Below are 24,563 nucleotides of genomic sequence, written 5' to 3'. Positions count from 1 at the left end.
ATACACTGAACGCATTTTTAAATCATCTCAACTCGCAAAACCCATCCATCCAGTTCACCATGGAAGTGGAAGCTGACAGAACTGTACCATTTCTGGATATTCTGCTCGGACTGGGTCGAAATGGTAAAATAACACAGTGTTTACCGAAAAAAAACGCATACTGACACCTATCTGAATGCAGTCACACCATCACCCCGCGCAGAAATCTGCTCTTATCAAGACGCTCATTCATCGAGCTAAGAAACTGTCAGATGGTGACAGTCTGAGAAGTGAAATTCAACATGTTAAAGAAGCGCTGCAAATGAATGGTTACAATGATGCACAAATCAACAGGGCATTGGACACCAAAACCAAATCGAATATTAAGAGCATTAAAACTGCCCAAGTAATTAAAACGATAAAAAATACCGTACATTGCGGGAGTAACTGATAAACTAGCCAGATGTTTGGAAAAACCAAACATCCGAGTCAGATTTGACACGGTACATGAAATACAGAAATTTATATCTGGTACAAAATATGTATTACTGAAGCTATCAACAGAAGGTGTGTACAGGATTAACTGCACGTGTGGTAAATGTTATGTTGGGCAAACAGAACGAATGATCGGCACGAGACTAAAAGAACATCAGAGAAATATGAAATTCTCCCAAATACAACTGTCAGCAGTAGCAGAACACACATGCCAACAAGAACACTCAATTGATTTTGATACTCTTTGGTTCTTTCGGTAAAGTCACCCTTTATAGACTCTTGTTGTCAGCAGCTCTTTCTCCTATGTCAGCGGTTGTCCTGCTGTATCGGTGCAACCTGATGAAGGTCCCTTGTGTGGCGATCGAAACGTCGTGTTCTATTATTTCTTATACCTACGTGACTTTACCGAAAGAACCAAAGAGTATGGATTCCTGCAGTTACGAAAGCTTCAAATCAAGATTGATTTTGATAATGTTGAAGTTTTGTGCAAAACTAGCTACGACTGGCCAAAGACTAATTAGAGAATCTATCGAAATTGAAATAAGTCAAAATAACTTTAACCGTTCGGATAGCTACCGCCTCAGTGTTGCGTGGAAGCGAATCATCAAATAATACATTATTTAAATGCATGCCCAGAAAGGGCAGCGTACTTCAATAGGGATTACCGTTGTTAGGCCTATTTTGATAAACACAATATACAGGAAGTACAAGTGCAGAGGGCTCGCATAATGCACATACATAATGTACGTTGCCTCAGTAATCCCCCCCCCCCCCCCACATTGTGCAAGAGCGCAGAAGCGTGGTCACCACATCTACGCCTCTATATAAGAAACGAAACAGTAAGACTTCTCCACAAATCTGGCTTTCGCCTGATGAAGCTAGCTGTAATTACCGTACTGGCAAAACGACGTACTCCGATTGTAAATGTTGTGGCTTGGCTCTCCAACACACTGGTGTGCTGTACTAGTGACGAATTGGCATGTTCTGTTTACGTGACAACCCTTACTAGTTGGATGTGTAGAGTAGTGGCGGGTTTTAACGACACATTTATATATTTCATCCAGAAGTGGACTGATCATGGCTTATTATGATTCCCAAGGTTGTTAGGTCTATATAGACCTGAGGTAGAAATGAAATGTGTTTGAAACATTTTGTAAAAAGCATGGACACATTTGTTATGTAGACTGGCTTCAAAAGCTTTCAGCAGAACAGTTGAGTGCGAGCAAAAGTTGTGCCAAGCTCTGGAGATGGACAATTAATGGACTGAAGCATTCCTATGAATACTATCCTTCATTCAATTACACCAGGAAAACCTCATTGTGTTTTAAGACTGATTTACTGAAGAGAAGGGTCCTGCATTCGGATATTTGGCCAATGGCTGGTTTATTAACTGTTTTTGGCATGTTTGGAGAAATCTCACACACGCATGGAATTAGACTCAAAAGTACGTGATGGTAGCAGTGTCCTACTTGCTGTATTGTCTTTTTATGACCACCCACAGCCATGTAGGTTCAATGTACCAATGCACATAACTTTCTTTGTAGGACTATTAATTGGTACATGGTAAAACCGGTACTTTTTTCACTGGAGGGATCTCTTGTGGGTATTTGGGCTGCTCTTTCATGTTGACGAAACGTTTTGGAAGAGGTGGCCATACTCCATATTTTACAGGCACAGATGCTATATATCAGTCCATAATAGAGTTTTTGTCGGGTTAGATCGTGTAAATATATCAATGTGTCGTTAACACCCGCCACCACCCGACACAGCCAACTAGTAATGTTTGTCACGTAAACAGAACATACCAATTCGTCACTAGTACAGCACGCTGGCGTGTTGGAGAGCCAAGCCACAACATTTACAATCTTAGTACGACGTTTCACCAGTAATTACAACTAGCTTCATCAGGTGACAGCCAGATTTGTGGAGAAGTCTAACTGTTTCGTTCCTTATATAGAGGCGTAGATGTGCAAGAGCGCAGAAGCGTGGTGGCGGGTTTTAACGACACATTTATATATTTACGCGATCTAACCCAAAAAAAGCCTCTATTTTGGATGATATTGGTCTCGAAAGCCTACGTGTGGATAGAGGTGAGGCGGATTTAAGAAACTTGCCCCATTGTTTCAGCTGCTGCGGCAAGAGATTGAATCAAACTGGTGACCTCTTGATGGTCCAACATGCCAACCATTACACAAATGCAGCTCTGTTAGTTTCTCATTGGAAAAGGTTAAATGTTTGTTTTTGCAAGACATTTCTATTTGAGCGGAAAAGCGGTAACTTATTATGTGCAAGCATTGAATGACCTATAGTAGTTGTCTGGGACCCCTTGGGGTTTACACTTGCACCCAGTCCCAGCCCAGCCTCTCCCGACCCAGTCAGCTGTCTGCTGACATCGTGTGTGAATGTGCATCCGTGCATGTTTGCGCACCATTATTTATTTATTTGATTAGACAATTGAAACCGACGGCCGACTTGACTTACGAGTTGGTGGTCCTTAGAGTTTTAGACGTGACCACGCATGTGGTCACTGTATAAGGGTGTGTGCAGGGTGTGGTGGTGCACTCTTTAGCACGTGGCACTTGATCTAGGGGTCAATCAAAATTAAAACCAAAATCAGTCGGAGCAGCATTGTTAGCTGAAAGTAGGATTGCTTTCGTGCTGCGTCGTTCAATAACGGTACAGTAATGCTGCAGCAATTATATTTTTTACAAAAAAGAAAAAAATGCACGTTGACATCTACTCCCATTTAGTCCAAATAACCAAGCAATAAGAACAGGTACAACTGCATACATGGTGTTGTTGAAACAAATGGAGAAATTAACAGTTAATTTTAATTTACAATATTAAGTTTCCATTGCATCTGAGATGCAGGAATCATTTCAATATAATATCTGAGAGAAAGAACATCTCTTGGGCCTAAGAGACCTTTCCAGCAACTGGAAACGGATGCTCAAAAACGAGCATTCGAAGCTGGTGTTGCAAGATTTGCAAGATACCCAGTAGCAAGATGGGCATATTGGGAAAGGGCCACTTTGGGGTTCTTTCAAGAAGGCCAGTGCATCTGCATTCTCAGATATCCTTGGCAGAATACAGTGGCTCTCGACTTGAGACATGTTGGCTGTGAGAATCCGAAGCCTGTGGGAAAAAAGTGGTTCTCCCTTAGGTCGACTCGGCCTAAAGTGAATACCTGGTACGGTGTATACGCCAGGGCAATCAGGAGCTCAAAGGCTTTTGGGTGTTTGACGACTGGATGTAACAGGTCCTCTCCAACTGTATTGGCTTTACAGTCCAAACGGTGATTTGAGGAATCTGTGTGTGTTTAACGCTGTGCAGGGATGAATGCTGCAGTGAGGGCGGTGGTGCGGATGGGCATCTACGTTGGAGCAAAGGTCTACTTCATCTATGAGGTACTGTGAAAGACTTGGCCTCACACAAGTTTGGGTTCTCGGGTGGCCACGTCTCCATTTTCAGTTGTGTTTGTTGTGTGTGCAAATGAGCACAATGAACCCTTCAACTGAGGCATGTGGATCCAATACTCACATAGTAGCAATTGGTATTACTTGAGGGTTATTGCCCACATGATAAGAAAATTGAATTCCCACTACTGGCAAAAAGCCCTGAAAGTCAAGCTTCTCCCGGCTCAAATGAGCAAATCAGTACTGCTCGTCCGTGTTGGACACCTGACCTGCTCGTGACATTCCATATTCCTGTGATGCAGTCGTACCATGGAGTGCCATTAACTTATTACAACATGCTACTGACTCTATTAACTCCGTGACGGTAAAACATTTATTTGGACCCTGACCAGGATTTGAACTTGGCACGTCTGTGAGTCGTGTGCTCTGGCCACTTCCATCCGGTTGGATAAGCTATCGCTTTAGCAGTGATAAGTAGTATTTTCTTTTTGGTTCTTTCCTGGACTTTATTAAAGTTCTACTTGTTCTATTATGAAGTTTACCTTTGATTCTTTCACTTGTCACTTGGTATTTGTGTACATTTCTACACATGAATTGTCAACCGTTATAATTTAAGGCCATTCTGAATTTGTACATGTATGCTACTGATATGAAATTCCAGCTATTGTGTATTTCTACTGATAAACTCGTAGAGGATGCAAGCGGTGAGTTATGCTCGTGTTTTCAAAGTGCAATTCTCTATGGTATATGTAAAAGGCATTGTGTAGCCAAAGGCAACACGAAATGGAAACATGAGCAGTTCAGAAACAAAGCTGCGTGCTGGAGAGCCACCGTGTTCCCATTCATTCCGATTACACGAGTCGACCATAGTGCACTGTGTTAACCATGTGTAAGGACATTTTAGATGCACTAATTAACACTGGGAAATGTAATCAGTTATCTGCAACTAGTGTACAAAATACAATTGACATGCAATTGTACACTTGCATGTATGGAATTCGGTGAACCCATGGGAGTGGATGACTTGGTCGTTACACATTGCTCTGCCAAGGCTTGCGCTCTCTCTCTTGTTTTCACATTTTACGATTTTTTTAACTCTTCAAGCCGATTAGAATATCTCTTCAGCCTTCCACATCCACGAGCCTGAGCCTTGCACCTCTACTTCATGATGATGGACTCGGATTAAACCTTGCGGTAATACTTTGAAATAATTATACAAAAGTAAATATGGTACATGGGCAGTAATTATATTGTGTATTATTAATTGTCAATTAAATCTGTGGGGTGTTTTGTGAAAAGGTTACATAAATGTAGAGTCATGTTTTAGAGTGACGAGTGGTTTGCCATTGCTCATCACTGGATGGCCACTCGTTCGTTCTCTTGTATAGCGGTGGTTGCACGCACGTTAGTCCTTCAATATTTTAAAATGTCATCGCGCGTTCAGTTATGAACTAAAACATCACAGTCTATAATACCCAAAAAAAAATAATTGTTTTGTGAAGTAATTCATAATTGGGCTTAGACAATTAACTCCACATTTGAGAATCTGATTTAATTCTAGATTTGAAGCTTTCGTGACTGCAAGGATTCATACTCTTAGGTTTGTTTGGTAAAGTCACGTAGGTAAAAAAAAATGAAAATAAATCAATTGATTTATTTGGCAACCAGAATTTAATCACCTCTGGGTAATTTGTCTCTAAGTGAGATCCGCTTCCTTGAATTTATTATCGGGGGTTTTAAGTTCTCAAGAACTGTGTGAAACTCTCTGAGGATTGACAAAACACCAGTGGTCGGTTGCATAATTATATCTGAAGTGATATTTTTCCCTAATTTGCAATGTAAATTGGTGTGTCCTTTAAGGGGGCAATTTCACTTCAGGAAGTGTTATGCAACTGTATACAGGGCCTTAAAAGTACCACAATAGACAGATAAAACATCTATAGTGTCGCTGTACAACTTGGAGCACACTCTGCCTCTACCAAGAAGATGTGCACATTTACACGTAGACTGGCTGCTTTCGCCTTCATTTGTGATACAAATCAATGATCCTTATCCATTGAATTGGTTTGGAGAGCAAGCCGCGCTTGAAAGTGTAAACGAACTGTCTTTGAGTGGCGTTATAAATAGCACTGGTGGGTTTGCTTCTAGTCTTGCCTTTTGAAAGTCATTAGTATTGCACTGCCATAAAGTTGGCATGATCTCATAATGAATCGGTCAAGTTATCATGTTTTACTTCTAACGACGGTTGTGTTAGATAATGATCAAGTTTGAAAGGAAGCGAGAATTGTCATTTTATGGAGTGGAATTTTACTGCATTAGTAAAGTCAAATATTCTGCTCAGATTAGTACTGCGGTGATTTGTTAAACATTTCAGATTCCCATGGAATGGACCAGTCTATTCAAAATTACAACTGTTGTATGTATGTTGAACTTCGTTCACTCCGTATGTAGCCAGCCGTGATAATCAGAGGTGCAAAATGAGGTGTTGTTCATTCCCTACAAAGTGGTATTTATTTTAGCAATCCGGAAGGGAATTAATGATAGGCTGAGTCAGTGTAAGGCCTGGATTTGAACTGGCTATGTCATTGATTGCGAATCATGTGCTCGGAACACAGCACAACCATTCCAGATTTGGATTGGAAATACGTCTTTAATTAAATTCTCTGACAATCAATGTCAACTGAAAGTTACATTGCATTGCACTTTCGACTTGACATCAACATCGATGGTGCACCCAACATTGAATATTGCATGGCTGGTTTTACAGTTACTGGATATTCAGGAACTCAAAAAGAACAGCAATATAAGCGGATGTGCCTGCTCAGGAACTGTAGACCCTACTTGCTAAACAAATCCTCTTTCCTGTTACAGTGGAACACCCCCCCCCCATGAATCCGACCTCGTGGTGCCGTGGTAAGAGCGTTTGACTCGCAATCAGAGGGATAATAATTATAGTTCTCGTTAGGAGTCTTCTAAAGCTGTATCTCCCCCCCCCCCCACAGGGTTCACTTATTACGTTCCACGTGATGAGAAGTTGACAGTGGTTGCATTATGAAGGAATGAGCCCCCTGCCATAGGAATATGGATGTTCTACTGCAACTCAAATATACCAGCTCCACCCCACTTTTGTTTCTGAAGGGAAACACTTTGAATGTTGCTTCTGTTAGATTTATAAACAATAAACAGATTAAATAAAGTGCTGACCTTCACTTACGGACAAACGCAGTTCAATCTTTAAGATGATAAGCCCCGCAGAAATGTAATTGTTTGTTCACAGCGTGGGAAATAGGAATAGGTTTCACCCTCACAAAGGCTCATCGGTGAGTCATACCGAGCTACAGACTACCAAGGAGAACGCAGCGTTTTATATAAGCGAGAGTGTCACGGATATATTATGGGACCTCTAAAAGTTGTAACAGTATGCGACTCACTCATTATAATGTATGATGGCCACAGGGTTATATATATTGGAGTTGCTGACGTTTTGTTGTGTAACATTTGTGAAAATTATGCTGTGTCTCTGCCAAAGCACTGTCAATAAAATAAGAATCCTAGTCAGTGCTGGCTGGAGCACAATCAATCGGTCACCATGGCCTCTGTTGTTGATGCTACCAGACCAAATCATCACTTGCTTCTTTCTGTCACACCTTGCAACTGATACACAGTTCATATACAACCTCAAAAGCCTGCTCCTAAAAAATCCTACCAGCTGGCTTTGTCTTCTCCTTGGTATCTAAATTCCGTATACCCACTCACATGCCATTCCTTGTAATCTGCTCTTCTGCATTGTATTAATGTACCCGACTTGTTGTAGTGTTTACTTTATTTTCTTATCGTGTTCCAATCCTGACTTAAAGCTTACGTGACTGCAGGAATTCATATTTTATGGGTCTTTCGGTAAAGCCACGTATCTACATATCTACGTGGCTTTACCGAGAGACCCAAAGAATGTGAAAATCTACTTTTACGTGAAAAAGTCTACACTTAAGCCAATTCTATCCTTTTGATGAGGATATTCTGTTCGCAGCTGAGCTCGAATGCATTCCTTTGTTGACTCCAGTAAGATCAGGTTGCATTCAAACTTTCTGACTTCGTAATCAGTTAAGACCAAGTGGAGTGAATGGAATGTATTTAATTTCCCTGAGCGTTCGCCTTTATGAACAGTGCAGGGGATTTTGTGCAAACTTGGCTTCGTTTTTTTTCTGAGCCATAATTTGGCATTTGTGAGCAAAATGTCATGGAAACTGGATGTCAGGTAATTAAAGGCATTTCTGCCTTTGTTTCATTGAGCATAGTTCCTGGCAGTGGCATTTCCTGGCAGTACAGTAGCAGGATTAAAATTATAATATAACAGCTTTTGTGTCAATATGCTAATTTATTTATGTGAGAATATTCATGGTTGACGTCATGCCACATTCTTCCAGAAAAATTGGGCGCTGCACGTTGGTTAACAACACGGGTTTATTAGTATGCACCTCACATCCTTACCACTGTGCCTGCTCAGAATGATGCAATCCCATTTTTGTGACGATCACTGTCCTGGCCTAACCTCTGTTGTATTTTTTTCATAGACAGATATGTTATTATATTCAGAAGTGACCTTGAATATGGGGAGTGGGGGGGGGGCGTTTTGTGACTAGCAAATGGACAATTCCCAAAGTTTAATGACATCAAAGAGTATAATTTTATCTTTAGATTAACCTATGTTTTTGTGTAACCTAGGGAACTGTTGGTTGCTTTGTGTAATATTGTAGTGCTACGCTTGGATCTCACCATGAACGTGTGGTTTGTAAAATATGGTTTTTAATTTGTACTGTCGCTTGTGACCTTTCTAAGAATAGGTCAAGCTTCATTAATGCGGCCAAGGATCCCAATTAGCCTGTATTTTTAGAGATATATATAGTGGCTCTAATTTGGTTACTATAACCACGAGTCCTTATAGCTTAGATTTATATTCGGATTGTTCATGTCATTAGATTGTTTTAATGTTATTGACAATTGCATCCAAAAAACGTATACAAATTAATCATGTTGGCTGCACGTATGGAAACGTGTAATAATTGATGACGTTGCAAAGCTACGTGCAGAATGACAATGAACAAAGCAAAAGGTCCCTAAAGCAAATTCGTTAAACAACCGGAGATATGTCAGAGTGACACATTTGAAACGAGACAGCAGTGTTTTAATCGGTTACAATTTTTTGCTTATTATGACGTATGGATCGGAAAGTAAAAATGTGCAAAAAAGCGGGGAGAGATGCATGCTTGGAATTACATTGACCGAGAGAAAGAAGAGCACACGGATGAAAGTACGCGCACATGTTAAAGATACATATTGTACTGGCATTGACAGGACTCGTTGCAAGAAGTGATGATGGCCATTGGTTGAGAACAATTATGGGCACGGCGGTCAGGAGAAGTACTGCGTCCAAGATAGGTCTCCCGCGGAGAGGTGGAGCACAAAGCACCTGTCTGGGTCTTTTTTGAATGTCATCAAACACTCCACACCCTGAACTCTCCATGCACACTGGGGCAGTTGTGGAGAGAGTGGAGGAGTGCCTTTACCTTGGCAGTGTGCTCACGACCAGTTTGGACAGCGGAGATGTCGCTTTGAATCAGTCGATCAGCATTATCTTTTCATTGTCTGTGTAATACTGTGTGGAAGCTCCTAGCCTCTTGCTCCACGTACATTTTTGGGTCTCTACTAAAATTATGCCCTCTCTTGTTTATACTTCAAAAACATGGACCCCTTTAAAATAATACTTGTCGAACTTCAACATTAATTCTATCCTGGGTTTCATCAGGCTACATTGTGTTAGGAGTTCACACATCCTTGATATATCAGTGAATTCCTCCGTTAGGCGAGGTTGTGTTGGCCAGCATCCCGAGCCAAGCGGCTTCTGATATAGAGGGGGCTAAACAGGCATGGTACAGGCTGGAAAGGAGATGGGCTGATGTATATCGGAGGATTTGAAACTGATTTAAATTCCTAATAACTGGTACCAAGCAGTGTCAGCTTCTGTAGAGGAGTCCTGAGAATGATGGTATTGGACAGTTGGAGGCAGTCGCCCTCCAACAACAACGGAGGGCAGAGGAGCAACATTCACAAAAATGAGCAGAGTACCAGGTGACTAAATTACTTAAAGCTAGCATATTGGGGAGCATAGGCGTTGCATTTGCCAGTTATCTCAGTCAATTAACCCATAATACCTGAGTCTGTCCTGTGACATGCCACTGAGCCTTCAACACTTCACACACCCTTAAAAGTGCACCTAGCCTGGCACAAGCGCTGTTGTGACGTCACCCTTACTTAGTGATGAATGGTGGCTGCTGTTGTGTGTGGACGAACGTTGGTATAGTAATTTGTGTACGCGTTATGATCCTGATCATCGTTATTTGATTACCGGCCATACATTTTTGTGACAGGTGGTAACTAAACCTGTACTGGGTCTCCTTTAAGTTGACTTGGTCTTAAATGTGTGAACATCGGCATAAACAAGTCCGGATGTGGGTTTAGCCACATGGCTCGCTTGAATGTCATACTAGCCTTACTAGTTGTTCCATAGCAGCACCTGCTCCAAAAGTCTATAAAGTTAATGGGGGACCTTTGTCTGTCTGTGTGTGTATATGTGATCGGCAGGGCTACCAGGGTATGGTGGATGGAGGGGAGCACATCCAGGAGGCTTCGTGGGACCGTGTCTCCAGCATCCTGCAACTGGTACCAATACATGCTCGCACACGGTATCCACATCGTGGCCCCCACAGACTTCGTCTAGAAATACTTGCACAAGTGCCTGAGCCATGAGCAATATGCCGAAGCTAATTGCACAGGTACATTGGTATGGAAATTAATGAGTAGTGGCTCACCTGTGATTAAAGTTAGATTGTATGGGAATTTCACTAACATTCCATGAAAGTGCACATGCCTCTAATAATGAGAGTCCCATCGTGTGACACCTGTTACCACATTCGGAAACGACAAATGTAACTCTCATCTATGGTCTCCCACAATACCTTAACTCCAGATCACGTGAATATACTGATCTCATTCCAATCCTGGATGAATTTGTGTTTAGTTTGTTGTCCTTCCCCTGCACCTCCAATTAGCACGGTTGGCTACATATGGTGCGAAAGAAGTTCAACATGAATACATACATCATCTTCACGATCATCTGTGGACTCGCTCCTGCCTACCTCTCCCCTCTCATCTCACTTTATTCCCCTCCACACTGTCCTACCTCTCCCCCCCTCAAGCCACTTTCTTTCCCCCCATACACGCTCTCTGCTTCACAAAACAACGTTTTCTGTTGAAGTCCTCCCAGTCAGCATTTGGCTTGTTGTGGAAGATTGCTCATTCTCCTCCTTTGTTATCCATACAGTCTGTAAATCCCTTAACCTGGCCTCCCTTTCCCCAGTACAGATGCCCATGTTTGTGCGTACATATGCACATGTTTCTGTGAATATATGCGTGTATGTATGTAGGTGCTCGCTAACAGCACTTGTCCCAACAGTCTGCTAAGGCTATATGGGGATATGTGTCTTTGTGAGGAGCAGTGGTGTAGCGGTTAGTACGCTGCACTATGAACCCAGCTGCCAGAGTTTGATTCCCGCTCATAACCAACACTGTGACGATTGCCTGAAACAAACCTGGGCCTCTCCTAGGCCGATTTGGCCTCAAATGAGTACCTGATGCAATGGTGTGTAAACATTGCCACTCAGGAGACAAAGGTGGTCGGGCATGGTGCTGGTCACCCACCCCCTCATGTGCCATGCCGGCCTTCAAAGGTGCTCGCTAACATCACTTGCCCCAACAGTCTTGTTAAGGCTCTACGGGGGGGAACTTTGTCTTTGTTTTGCATACATATGGGCGCGCGTGTGTGTGGACTGCAGGGCGGCACGGTGATCGGCAGTGCTCGCTGCAAGGACTTCCGCGAGCGTGAGGGGCGGCTGAAGGCGGCATTGAACCTGGTGCAGCGTGGCATCTCAAACCTGTGTGTGATCGGCGGTGATGGCAGCCTCACGGGGGCCAACCTCTTTCGCGAGGAGTGGAGCGGCCTGCTCGAGGAGCTGGTCAACAACGGTGAGAGCGCGAGCAAGCGTGTGTGCGTGTTTGTGAAGTTTGCATCAGTGAGTGTATGCTAAGGTCGGCGTTGTTCTGTTAGGGGAAGTATGGCCAGAACTAGCCTTGCTTTGGCCACCTTTGTCTGCCTGGTATGACTATCTATAGCATGCTATAGCACTTCTCAAAAATTCCACGGATCTATGCACGAACCTGGCTGATACTCATTTATGAACGAGATACTGTAGGGGAGTCCCAATGTATGTTAAGATAAAACGGCCCACTTATGATCTTTATGGCTGGGTATCGAATGCAGGTGCTTGCTAACAGCACTTTCCTGTATTATAAATATTTATATGTACACTCGTGTGTGTGTATACAGTGTATGTGTAATGGGTTCAATCAGGGCGCACACTAGAAATTGGAGGCAACACGTTTATTAACTAACGGGATAACGACATAAGGTGGTAACCCACCGTTCCTACACTTAGCTATATACACTTGGAGTAGATGGCTATTTACATTCTGGACGGGGCAACTACTAAATCGGACCAGGTCAGCCAACACGCTGCCTGGTCCACGTGTGCGACGCCCGGAGACCGAAGACCACGACGACGAAGGTTTCATCCCAGCCAGGACGAACCCCAGTCCCCCCTGGGGCTCGGCCTTTATCCTTACGGTGTGGCCAGGCCCCGCCCTTGGCCACGCCTCTTTTTCCAGATCCTTCGTGAGGGTTCAGGGCCCACCTCATGTGTTCCTCTCATCCTCAACCCTGGTCCCCGTTCGCACCTCATCCGGTCACGTGCCCCCTCGTGTTTACCCAGCCTCTCCCCTGGTATGCCCATCTGGTGCCAGGGAGAGGCTCTGCCCATACAGTACCACCCACACAGTACTGTCGCTACACAACGTTACCCACATCAATTACACCACATATATGTAAGGTGTGGTGGTTTATTGTTTAGCACATTGCCACTTGGTTAACTTCCTGGCCATGGATAACATCAGTGGCATCAGTGCTGCGTTTTATCTCAGGCTGATATGTGTCTCCCCCCAGTGGACTGTCTTAAATGTGTGCCTGGTGTGGTGGGAAATATTCACACTGGAAAGGCCGAGGTAGCTGGGTGTAGGTTCTGGTTACACCACAGCCTCTGTATCGAACGTTGGCTTTAATACGCGTTTTCTAATAACTTTCATTTTATGTTCAAATAAACTAATGCCAGATCTTGTATTTTTTAGTAATTTGGTATTATATTGAGCACATTTTTAATTAAAACAACAGACTATCAAGTAGAGCTCAGAGTATAATCTAGGTCCTCGTTAATACCGCTTGAAGATTGTTCTCATCCCTGCCAAAAGAGTCGTGACATTTCTATGGCTAGTTGTGGGCTGCCAATGGGGATGAGCACTGTTCCTCACTCATTTGAGCATGGAAACACCTTGATGTTTGTCTTAGTTTAGCAACAATCGGCCCAGCCGCAGACTGCGAAGTCTGGGAAATAGAACTGAATCGCAGTAGGGGTCCCATAAGTTGTGGCAGAAGGGAGATCATATTGCTGCTGCTGCTGCTTTCCCCACGGGCAGACCAGATAACGGGGGAGATGGCACAGAAGTTCACGCACCTCAACATTGTGGGCATGGTTGGCTCCATCGACAATGACTTCTGTGGCACCGACATGACGATCGGCACGGACTCGGCACTGCACCGCATCATCGAGGTGGTGGACGCTATCACAACCACAGCGCAGAGGTAACATACGCATGGACGCGCACGTGTTTACGGAGATTGGGGTGCAGCATGCAATGCAATGCGGTTTTAATGCATCGCTCTCACACTCACGGATGAATACATTCAGACCTAAGCACAGCTCACAACACATCGCACGAGTTCGCACCATGTTGATGCCAACCCTTAGCAAAGCACTCGGCGCAAAGGAAGATTGAGCTCATCACATGTGTGCACTTACATGCACATTCACGTAGGCTGGATACAGCACAATGCAGTTTGGGATCTGTGTGGGCAAACAATCAAATTGTTGTTTGGGTTGTTTTACTTTTACCAAAATAAGACCATATATGTGGCAACGTGTCAGTTAAAATTTGCTGCTTCAGAAACAGATATTAAATCATATGAAAATCCATCTATGTCATTCAAAGAATGAGCACAGCTGTCATGGGTTTAAAACTTCTAGGCATGATGCTGAATTACTTTGGCTTAGTATGGCTGGGTTCTACCATGCGTTGCACATCCGTGGCATCGTAGTGTTCCAAGCCTCCATCTGTATTGAAATTTATGGCAGTCATACATTAGTGGTGTTCGTGGCTTGTCTTGTTACTCTGGAGACTGAGATCGATGATCGATTTTCGGTCGCCGCGTTCACGGCATTCGTCGTGATTTCTCACTTAACAGTGGGCTTTGTGAAGGCTTGCCATCTTCCACGCCACACATTAGTTATGCCACTAGAGGGCGCCATAACATAATTGATCACGGATTTCAGTTTTTCTCATTAAAGGGAATTCCTTCATGTTTGAAGCTCGGATATCAATCTAAAATCAAGAGCAATTTTCTTGGTTGCATCTTCCTTTGAGCATCTGAATCCAATTGTATATTCAGATGCAATGGAGGAGATGGTAGAGAGGCTCCGTTCAACCATTCTTATGCCTTCTCTAGGATATCAGAAAATCTTATGGCAGTGCTCATCTCCTATTGCCAACCATTTCTAACCAATGGTTGAAACTGTATATTCCTATAGAAGAAGCGATGTTATCTATTGGAAAACCACTGTTTGAAATCCTACAAAGTGGTACCTTTTTGATGGATGCTGGAGAGATTAATCAATAGAGTTGACTTCTGACCAGGACTTAAACTGGAGTCAGGCGCTGCTATAGCTTGACCCAAAAAACGTGTTTTTACTTAATACTAATAACGATTCATATTGGGAAAAAAGTTTCTTTCCATGTGACTAACGCATTTTTTTTTCCAGCCACCAGCGCTCCTTTGTCCTGGAGGTGATGGGCAGACACTGCGGGTAGGTGTGAGTGCCTGCATGCATGCAAGATACATGTGCTTATTATGTGCATAAACCATCACGCAAACTCTGGTTATCCTCGCAGCAGCTTTTGGCGAACCATCGAACAAAGACAATCACTACATCGTGCGCTTTCAGGTATGCTTTTGCGTCCGATATTAGGCAGCCACTGGAGCTATGCAATTTTAAATATAGATTGAAAATTCATTTCTTTAGAACTGCTTTTTGTGTTTAGTTTGTTGTCCTTCACCCGCACCTCCGATTAATGAACTGAACTGATTATCACGGTTCTTTACGTATGGTGCCAGAGAAGTTCAACATACATACTTACATTATAGTCTTTTAATCATTGAGTCTTGTAGGATTCTTTTCCAAGAGGATTCCTCTTTGGAAGTTTGGCCAATTTAGTTTTTTGGTATGTTTAATCGTACGTGTACAATATAAGCACATGTGTGCGTGCATGTGTGGAGCAGTAGTTCGTGCACTGTGCTACAATCCAATCATCTGGGTTCAGTTCCAGGCAGTAGATAAGAAATGTGGAAAGCACCATGTGGGCCTTTCCTAGGTTCAGTCAAACACAATGTTTTTTCTTCTAGATTTGAAATTTTATCTGGTGCAGTGTTTGAACATCAACAATTAGGAGATCAAGGCTGCTGAGCATGATGCTGGCCACACTATTATTTGGTGTATCGTGCCAACCTTCATTGGTGCTCACTAATAACACAATAATAGTGTTTCAGGCTAAATGGCATTTTATTGCATTTGTCTTTTGTGTTTATGAATGCGCAGATACCTGGCACTGGTGACAGCGCTTGTGTGTGGTGCTGACTGGACTTTTATTCCTGAGTGCCCTCCCGAGGATGGATGGGAGGACAAAATGTGCAGCACGCTCTCCGATGTGAGCACCACACGAACGTCAGAGCAGATTAGTGGCGGCCCGTAAACACAGATTGGGTTAGGTGGGGCTGTGCATAGAATGCTCGATCGTAATTGAACGATCGCTGTGCAATGCCGGCATCAATAGGTGCTCACTAACAGCACATGCCCTATCAGTCTTGTCCAGCTGACCAGGGATGTTATCAGAAAAAGAGTAAAGCATCCTTGCCACGAACATTTAATATTGCATTTCATTTTAAGTTCGAGACCCCAATCGTTATGGTCTAACACGCGTAATGCAAGGTATCCTCTATGGACACATAGGCTGTGGCATATATACATGCATGTTATAGCATATCAGGTTCTGCACTTGTTGATATAAGAGAAACAGGTTAGAGAGGCAGCTGTGACACTTACTACATGAGCATGTGTGGTGATTTTAAGCGGTTGCATGTTTGTTAAATATGTGAATCTTCTGCTCTGTGCCCTGGAGATGAAAGTTCAACCGTTAGATTCGTAAAGGTGTCTTAGGATGGCTCTGCAAGTCTTGGGCATTAACATTGGAATCCAAGGATTATAAAGGTGCTTTGGTGTGCTTTTGCAAATTTCAAGAAATTAATATTTAACTTTAATAATACAATGGGTGCTTTCGTTTGTGTGTATGAACTTTGGACATGTATCTTAAGCCTAAAACATAGAAAGTGCCTGAGGGTAACTTATTGAACATCACTAATTATAATCATCCTAAAGGTGCCTTAATCTGGCTTTTTCGCTTACAAATGTCTGCAATAGACTCTGAAGCCTTATAATTGTACATTGTTTATCTACGTGTAGTTAATAGTACATCACAATGTCATTATAACTGCTTCTGCCTTGAGTGGTCACAAAACAGATGCTCAACAGGTGCCATTAGCTGTATGTGTATATACGAATATCTCATTACTTCTACGTGTGTGTGTATATATATATATGCATATGTTGGTACATCTCAATTTTTGCTGCAGACGCGGGGCCGTGGAGTGCGACTGAACATCGTCATCGTGGCGGAGGGGGCCATTGACCGGCATGGCAAGCCCATCACCTCTGACTCCATCCGACAGGCGAGGAGGGAGCATTGTGGTTCTATGGATTATATTACATCTCTATAGCAAAGCTCAACACTTTTTTTAGCAACACTGCTGAATATATATGTATGTATGAAGTTAATTATAAGCATCAGACCCTTAGTGCAAAATAAAATGGCACCTAATAGCAAAAGTAGCCACAGAACAGTGTGCCTCTTTCAAATTCACCTCGGTGCATTGTGGTGAATTTCCAGATGGAGAGACTCCAAAAAATGCATCTTGTGTTGATTTGAAGCTTTCGTGAATGCAAGAATCGATACTCTATTGGTTCTTTCGGTAAAGTCACGTAGGTATAAAATAAAATAAATCACGACGTTTCGATCACAACACAAGCGGTCGTCCTCAGGCGGAAAAAATATAATCCAGCAGTGGAACCACTGAACCAGCGAGAGAGCAGTTACAGTTGTAGCTACAGTTGTAGCTGGTCTCTTGCTAGTTCAGCAGTTCCACTGCTGGATTATATTTTTTCCGCCTGAGGACGACCGCTTGTGTTGCGATCGAAACGTCATAGTATATTTTATTTTATACCTACGTGACTTTACCGAAAGAACCAAAGAGAATGCATCTTGTGTGTGATCTAGGCAGGGTTTTCACATTGAGAATGCAAGTGGCTGTGATGTCACCAGAGGGCACTTTGGCTGTTCGCCTGAATGTCTTGTTGCCAAGTCTTTTGATTAATTCTAATTTCCCACTCATGGAACTGAAAAGTGGTGCTGTGGTTCAGGGTAGAATCGCAAACATAATTATAGTTGTTATAATAATCAGAACTCTGTTCCCAGCTGGGATTTTAACTTGACTCAGCCGATCAACCCTTTGTGATTAAGTGTGGGAAGTCAGCAGTGGTTATTGTAAGGAGCGAGACTCACCCCTACCTTGGGAATGTGGAATTTGTATCATGAGCTCAGGCTCATCTGCAAAAAAGGGCCCTTAAGAGGCTTGTCTGACAAGTGGGAAACGTTTTCTTTGACATAGAATATCTAATTTATGTGTTAGAGTCTGTTTTTCTGAAATAAATTCTGGATGTTGCTTGCTGTGTAATCTTCTCTACAGCTGATTAAAAAGTGTCTGGGCTTTGACACGCGGGTTACCATCCTAGGACACGTGCAGCGCGGGGGGACGCCTTCTGCCTTCGACCGCATCCTGGTACGACTGCTGACCTTACATGAGGCGGCGTCCCTATTTCGTTCTCTGAATGGTGATATGTGGAAAGTCTTAAAGCGTCAAAAAATATGGACCTTTGCATCTGCGTGTCCATGTGTGCGCGCGTGTGTGCATCCATGGCTACAGGGCAGCCGCATGGGCGTGGAGGCCGTGCTGGCGTTGCTGGAGGCCGCCGCAGACACGCCTGCCTGTGTGGTGTCGCTCTCCGGGAACCAGGCGGTGCGACTGCCCCTCATGGAATGCGTTGAGATGGTAAGGTACAGTGCTGGACCCTGCTACGTGCCCGTTCGTCTGGGCTGCACTCGTAGAACACGTGGGCTCGCTGCACTCCGGTCGGGCAGCGTCGCACTGTGATCAGCGCACTCAGCAACATTGCGAGTGCGAATCCAGATTGGTGGCAAATTCGTCCCCAACATCCCTTCCCGTGGTTGATAAATGGGGAATTTAACACTTTGTGGGATTTCAACAGTGCTTTACTTGTAGTGTAACTGGTTCCTACCATAGGAATACGTAATTTCTAGCACTGGCTCTGGGCCATCTATAAAGATGAGCGCCACTCAACATTAAATTCATTTCAGCATGGAGACGCATTGGTTTTTTATGAAGACATGCCCGTGAATTGCTTCGAAAAGTGAGGTGGCCAGATGATTAAAGGGGGTCATCATGGCTGTTAGAACACTGAGCTGGCACTTTTGAGATGCTGGGTTAAGTTTCTCACATATTTAAACCGATTTCTCTAATTTATATCACTGACGACTGCACAAAAAACTAATCCCATAAAAAATGGCCATCGTGTTATGGGTATGACATTGTGCACTTTCCGTGGCTTTCTGATGAGCCTTTATGAGGATGAAATACATCTATGTCTCCCATGTTGTGAACAACCTGTAACGAATTTCAACTAGGCCTCTTGGTTCACAGATTTGGTTACATTTGTCAGCATGCAAAACCCTATTTTTAACTAATGTTGCATATTCTAAACATGCTGAAGAGACATGAGATGCCATTTTTCCGCTGTAAGTCTTGAATGGTGATCTATCGGGTGGGGGAGTAGGTTTCTTGAATGTAAAAGATTGCAACGATTACAGTGCTCCCCTTTAATCCTCCCCCCCTCCCCCCACAGACTAAAGATGTGCAGAAAGCGATGGACGAATGCAGGTTTGACGAGGCTGTCAAGCTGCGTGGCAGGTATGTGTGCGTGTCCATGTTTCCCATCAAGCTAATTTCATAAAGTAGCACCCATTGCAAGTGTGATTGTTGGCCACCTTGTATGTTTTCTTAAATTTTCTTCTGTTCAGCTATGAGGACACTGCTATTTGAGGACTTTCCATGGTGGAATGGTCCCCTCTATATTGGCAGCCCCTGAGCGAGCACAACCCACGATTACCTTCTCACAAAGTAGTGTACTCCTTTTATTAATTTGGCAGGGATGATTTGACTGAGTTGACCATTGATCAGGAGTTGAACTCATCACCTTATGAATGACAACATAAAACACAAGAGGTTAATTTGAAAAATAAAAAATAGAGAATATACGGCATGCTTGGCTGCTCAATTAATTTCTATTGCGCTCGCATTTATTATGGCTTCACAATTATGCACGCATTTGTGATGGTCTGGACTCATAAGAGTACGTGATAAAAAACAATGTTTTTGACTTCCTTCCATCACGATGTGCAGTAGTGGTTAATTTCCATCGAATGAAGCGGATTGTATGAAATCATGTGTAATTGGCTGTTGTGTCTAGCTTATTAAATTTCCATTCGCTCTGGAGATGCCAATCAAATTCGTAATGGGTGGCTGATTTTACGGCAGGAGACGTCTCATCGGGTGTAATGCTCCTTGGGAGTGCTCCGGAAATAAGTGAAAATAGCCCCGATCTGGCTGTTCCTTCACATCTGTTATCTTGATACCCGGGAGACACAAAGGCCACAGCACATTTTATGGATCAGCAGTTTGAAGAACTGCATGCAGACGACCAACTTTCAGGGTTGCTTACACAGATCAATTAGGATTGGTTTTATTTTATCGTGGCTTCACCACAAGACCTGTACACTTCAGCCAATACCACTCAGGGATATGATAACATGCTCATGTATAATTGCTGTCTGTGGTGTAATGTGTAACATTTTAACCAGAATGAGATGAAAATTCAACTGCTGTTAGGAGATGAGAGAAATATGACATTTACAGTGTGTCTCTGCTCAAGCAAAAAATGTTGTGGTGCTCATCGCCTTCAGTGTCTTTGGGCTGGTGAATGATTATTGTACAGATAATTGGATCTATCAATCGACTCTTCAAAATTAATTTAAAGGGGTGAAAAAAAGTCTTACTTCTGTTTCAAAGTGTGCTGCTGGACGGAAAGTGATGAGCGGAGGATGGTGATGTCATCGATATCATTACCCGCGTCATGCTTTATGTGGCCTGTAGGAGTTTCTCACCTTCGGGCGGCAGAATGTAGTGGCAGCTGCAATTAGTAAATGATCATTTTTAGTCGACAAATCTTTCAGAGATAGGAACAAACATGTCCGAATGTTTAGTTGCCTGTTTGGACCAAGAGTCGTAAATTCAACCGCCGCAATACAATGGCGGTGGTTGTTCAGTATCAAGCACTGGCTTGTTTTGAGTCTCGGGACCGAAACACTGAAAGGTTTACGAAGGTGTTGGCAGCTTTCACGATGCTATTGCCTGTTACAAGTTGATGTATGAAGAGAAGAAGAGAGCAACTGTGCATACATCTCTTGGTAAATTTTTCAAGAAAGTAGAGAGGAAACACGAGCACCAAAGGGAATTAGCATCTTCATCTGCAGAACATGAAGAACCAGTGGCATCTACATCTACAGGAGATTATACAACTGTTCAAGCAATTTCCCATGTTTAATGTACATGCTGTACAACATGTTTGGAATCGACAGGAGTAAAGTTGGGCTTATGAACAAATCGACTTACGAACAGACCTCTGGAACCTAACTCGTTCGTATGTAGAGAAGTCCCGGTAATTGGCTAATCATCCCAGCTATGATCTGTATCTTCTCTATTTGTCTCTTAGGAGCTTTGAGAATAATCTGAACATATACCGCTTGTTGGCACACAAGAAATCAGAGATCAAGAAGGTTTGTTGTTTTGTTTGCCTTTGGTCAATAACATCTCAGTATATTTTACTTACATGGTGGGTTTTCTTTTTATGGCAAAATATTTTAAACAAACATATCTATTTTGCAACACTGATCATGGTTCGTTTAGGTGTCAATGTTTTTACATTGCATTTTTAGAGCTACTCTGATTTCCCTTTGGAAAGTGAAAACGTATATCATTGGGCCACGTCAGATAATGTGAAATTGTGGAATTTTAACCACGAACTGATGGCTGCAAATGAAAATGTGTACTACCCATTTCTCATGAAGGCACTTTGAGCATGAAGGCACTTTAACTTTGCATCCAAGCTAGCACTCAACTTTGTTCATAAGAACATTTGAAAATGCAGATTTCTGACCACCACCATCACCAAGCTGACCTCCCCTAGATTTCTGTCTTCAAGACGGTCAGTCACGAACCTATCATACAGTACTTTTTAGTACGGCTTGGAGCACTGAGACCAATAACTGTTATACACTTTGTTATATACAATGAGATTATTTAGATTATTTTGGTGCTGTAAATTTCAAAATGATGGGCCGATTTGTTGAGCTATCATCTGTGGCCAGGTCGCTTCTGAAAAATAAGTTAATACCTCACTGGGCTTTGCCTGGTAGGAAGGGAATGGTTTAGTTGTATTTGTATGTGTTTAGGTAATTTTTTTACCTCTCTTGTACTTTGCACTACTATCATATGTTGTACTGTTTGTTATTGTAGCGTTCCTACAGGACATCTGTGAAGAATAGCTTGAGAGCTCATCGGATTCCTCCAGTATAAATAAATATTATTATTCTGATATTCCCTCTGTCACTTCTCTGGTACCTGCCGCCGCTTGCTCTACCCTGTGTGCCTGTGTGTGTGTGTGCAGAGCGGCTTCTCCGTGGCAGTGCTGTGCGTGGGCGCTCCTGCGGCCGGCATGAATGCGGCGGTCCGTGCGGCGATCCGGGTGGGCATCTCGGAGGGCCACCGCATGTACGCGGTACACGATGGCTTTGAGGGCCTCGCCAAGGGACAGGTACCGCCCCACGCTATCTCCTCTGCCATCACAAGACCCTCCTTGACCATTGGCCGACTTCCCATGGAACCATTAGCCTTCACGCCCCCCCCCTAATGATAGCCACCGATATCCAAATGGTGAATGGACCTCTGGGTTTCCCACACCTCTTATTAGCACGGTTGGCTATGTACGGTGTGAAAGAAGTTCAACATACATAACCACAATATCTTATGTGTGTTAGAACTAGCTGGTTGGCTGAGAGGGTTCATGATGGCTATGAGACTATGAAACATTGAGCGGTCGTTGATGGGATACTTGGTTTGTGTCCATGTTACAGCCACGTGCAATTAAAAGTGGTTCTCAAGTGGAGGAAGTTGATAGTCAAAACCGGGAAACTGAGGACTGCAGGGATATCCTCCACCATATGAAATGTTGTTTATTGCAGCTCTGAGGACTAAAGTTCTGGATTTCCACGTGACAAACTCTCTTTGCAGGGCTTGTAAGAGTGCACTGCTTGATGTTTTATCAGAGAGGACTGTTGAAGTGACTACTGCAGCCTTCCACAGGCTGTTCTCTGACACTATGTGATGGTTCTGCTTTTTGTTGTGAATTTTTCCAAAAAGTGTTTCTCTCCTTAAGACAACTCAACTTGAATGCAACGATTTGAACACAATCAAGTGTTGTGTGTGAGTATAGGTGGAGGAGTTTGGTTGGAGTGATGTTGGTGGATGGACTGGACGTGGAGGCGCTACGCTGGGCACCAAACGGTGAGTTCCACAGCACGCTAAACCCACACTCACTCGAAGTGATGGCACGGCTTTCTGCCATTACTGCAATGACACGTGGGAAACACAAAGTGGTCTTTAGGAAACTGTTCATTCACGTGATACAATGCAATTTTTTTTATTTTAAAAATTGAAAACTAATATCTTTAGAACTGTGTTTAGTTTGTTGTCCTTCTCCCTTACCTTCGATTAACACGGTTGGCTTCGTACGGCGCAAAATAAGTTCTACATACATACTAATGTCTTTGAAATTTCAAGACTTTTTTTCGTCGCATAACTTGACTCCAATAGTATTATTTGGGATATACTTGGTGATATAATTGAAAGTGAAATGCAATTGTCTTCATGCTCAACTTATCAATGGTGTGGTGCTCTTCTCCATTCGTGGCCCTGAGACATCGGTCATATTTACACATTACCATGGTTAAGGCCAGTCTCTTCAAATGATAACCACTGATGATGTTCATTTTATTGACCTTGAGAGTATGATGGGGTGTTTACTTTTGGCCAGAATTTTAACTCACTACATTGTGAATCTGAGCCAATTGTACGAATCATCCCGTCACCCAGCCAGATATTAACACAAAACTACCGTAATGTACTGAATCGTGTGTGGCCCGAAGTTGGAATGCTATGAAATGCAGGTTTGAAATTCCATACACGATACTTTTATGGTAAGTGAATACTCTAGAATGATGAAGGAGCACGGGTGCTTCGTGTATGTTCTACAGGACCCTTCCTAACAAGTTTCTGGACAAAATCGTCGAACAAATCCAAAAACACTCCATATCTGCCCTACTGATCATTGGTGGATTTGAGGTAAGGGCTACACAATGTGCTTGAATTCTCCCTCATTGTCTTATTCATTGTGGGGGTTGAATGGAAGACTGGTATAATTATTTTAAAGCATTGGCTTTGAAACCTTGCACTGTGGATTATTCATATTCTCATTAAATTATTTCTTAGACCACGTGTCCTCTTCTCAAACTTTAAATCCACCTCTTGTGTTTTTCGTTTTGAGTTCAATCAGCTGAATTATTCTAATCCAGTGGGTGGGATATTTGAATAGAATATCACTCAAGAGAGGGACTTGGTCAAGTGACATTGTCTCGGCCTCGCTGTACGCTGCGTTGCACCACTATCCGAGTAGTTAACCTCGCATTCAATAAACCTTCAGCATCTGTTAATACTTGCAATATCGATACAATGAATGAACACAAGCAGCATCATAACATTATCTTAGATAACATGAAACTCAACAATAGTACCTGGATGGACCAGGCACCTTCATTTGCACTGAATAGCTAGACAAGAGGATAAGCTACTTTGTTAAATAAGGTCACATCGTGTAATCACCATACGGCAGCCTAAATGTACAGCGCTGCACATAACACTAAACTGTGGATGAGATACTTCTTCATCATTGCTCTCAAGATTGCATTAAAGTTACGTGGGTACAAGTCTGACTTGACTTATCCAATTACAAGTAACATTCACAATAATGCAAGTGG

General features: G+C 43.0%; 1 protein-coding gene across 2 annotated transcripts in view; it reads left to right on the top strand.

Annotated features, from left to right (window-relative positions):
* LOC144720105 (ATP-dependent 6-phosphofructokinase, platelet type-like) overlaps positions 1-24,563 on the top strand; it is an 87,569-nt gene that overhangs the window by 10,952 nt on the left and 52,054 nt on the right. For both annotated transcript variants that reach the window (XM_078596595.1, XM_078596603.1), the window contains 14 exons: positions 3,808-3,881; positions 10,530-10,607; positions 11,780-11,969; positions 13,530-13,695; positions 14,930-14,974; positions 15,764-15,872; positions 16,855-16,950; positions 18,025-18,117; positions 18,262-18,387; positions 19,259-19,323; positions 21,185-21,248; positions 22,139-22,285; positions 22,964-23,034; positions 23,784-23,871. In XM_078596595.1, coding sequence (XP_078452721.1) covers positions 3,808-3,881; positions 10,530-10,607; positions 11,780-11,969; positions 13,530-13,695; positions 14,930-14,974; positions 15,764-15,872; positions 16,855-16,950; positions 18,025-18,117; positions 18,262-18,387; positions 19,259-19,323; positions 21,185-21,248; positions 22,139-22,285; positions 22,964-23,034; positions 23,784-23,871 — 1,412 coding nt within the window. The remainder of the gene's footprint in view (positions 1-3,807; positions 3,882-10,529; positions 10,608-11,779; positions 11,970-13,529; positions 13,696-14,929; positions 14,975-15,763; positions 15,873-16,854; positions 16,951-18,024; positions 18,118-18,261; positions 18,388-19,258; positions 19,324-21,184; positions 21,249-22,138; positions 22,286-22,963; positions 23,035-23,783; positions 23,872-24,563) is intronic.

Source organism: Lampetra planeri, chromosome 1 (genome assembly GCF_965212315.1).
Source record: "Lampetra planeri chromosome 1, kcLamPlan1.2.h2, whole genome shotgun sequence".
Taxonomy (NCBI): Eukaryota; Metazoa; Chordata; class Hyperoartia; order Petromyzontiformes; family Petromyzontidae; genus Lampetra; species Lampetra planeri.
This window is presented reverse-complemented; position numbering and strand designations above follow the sequence as displayed.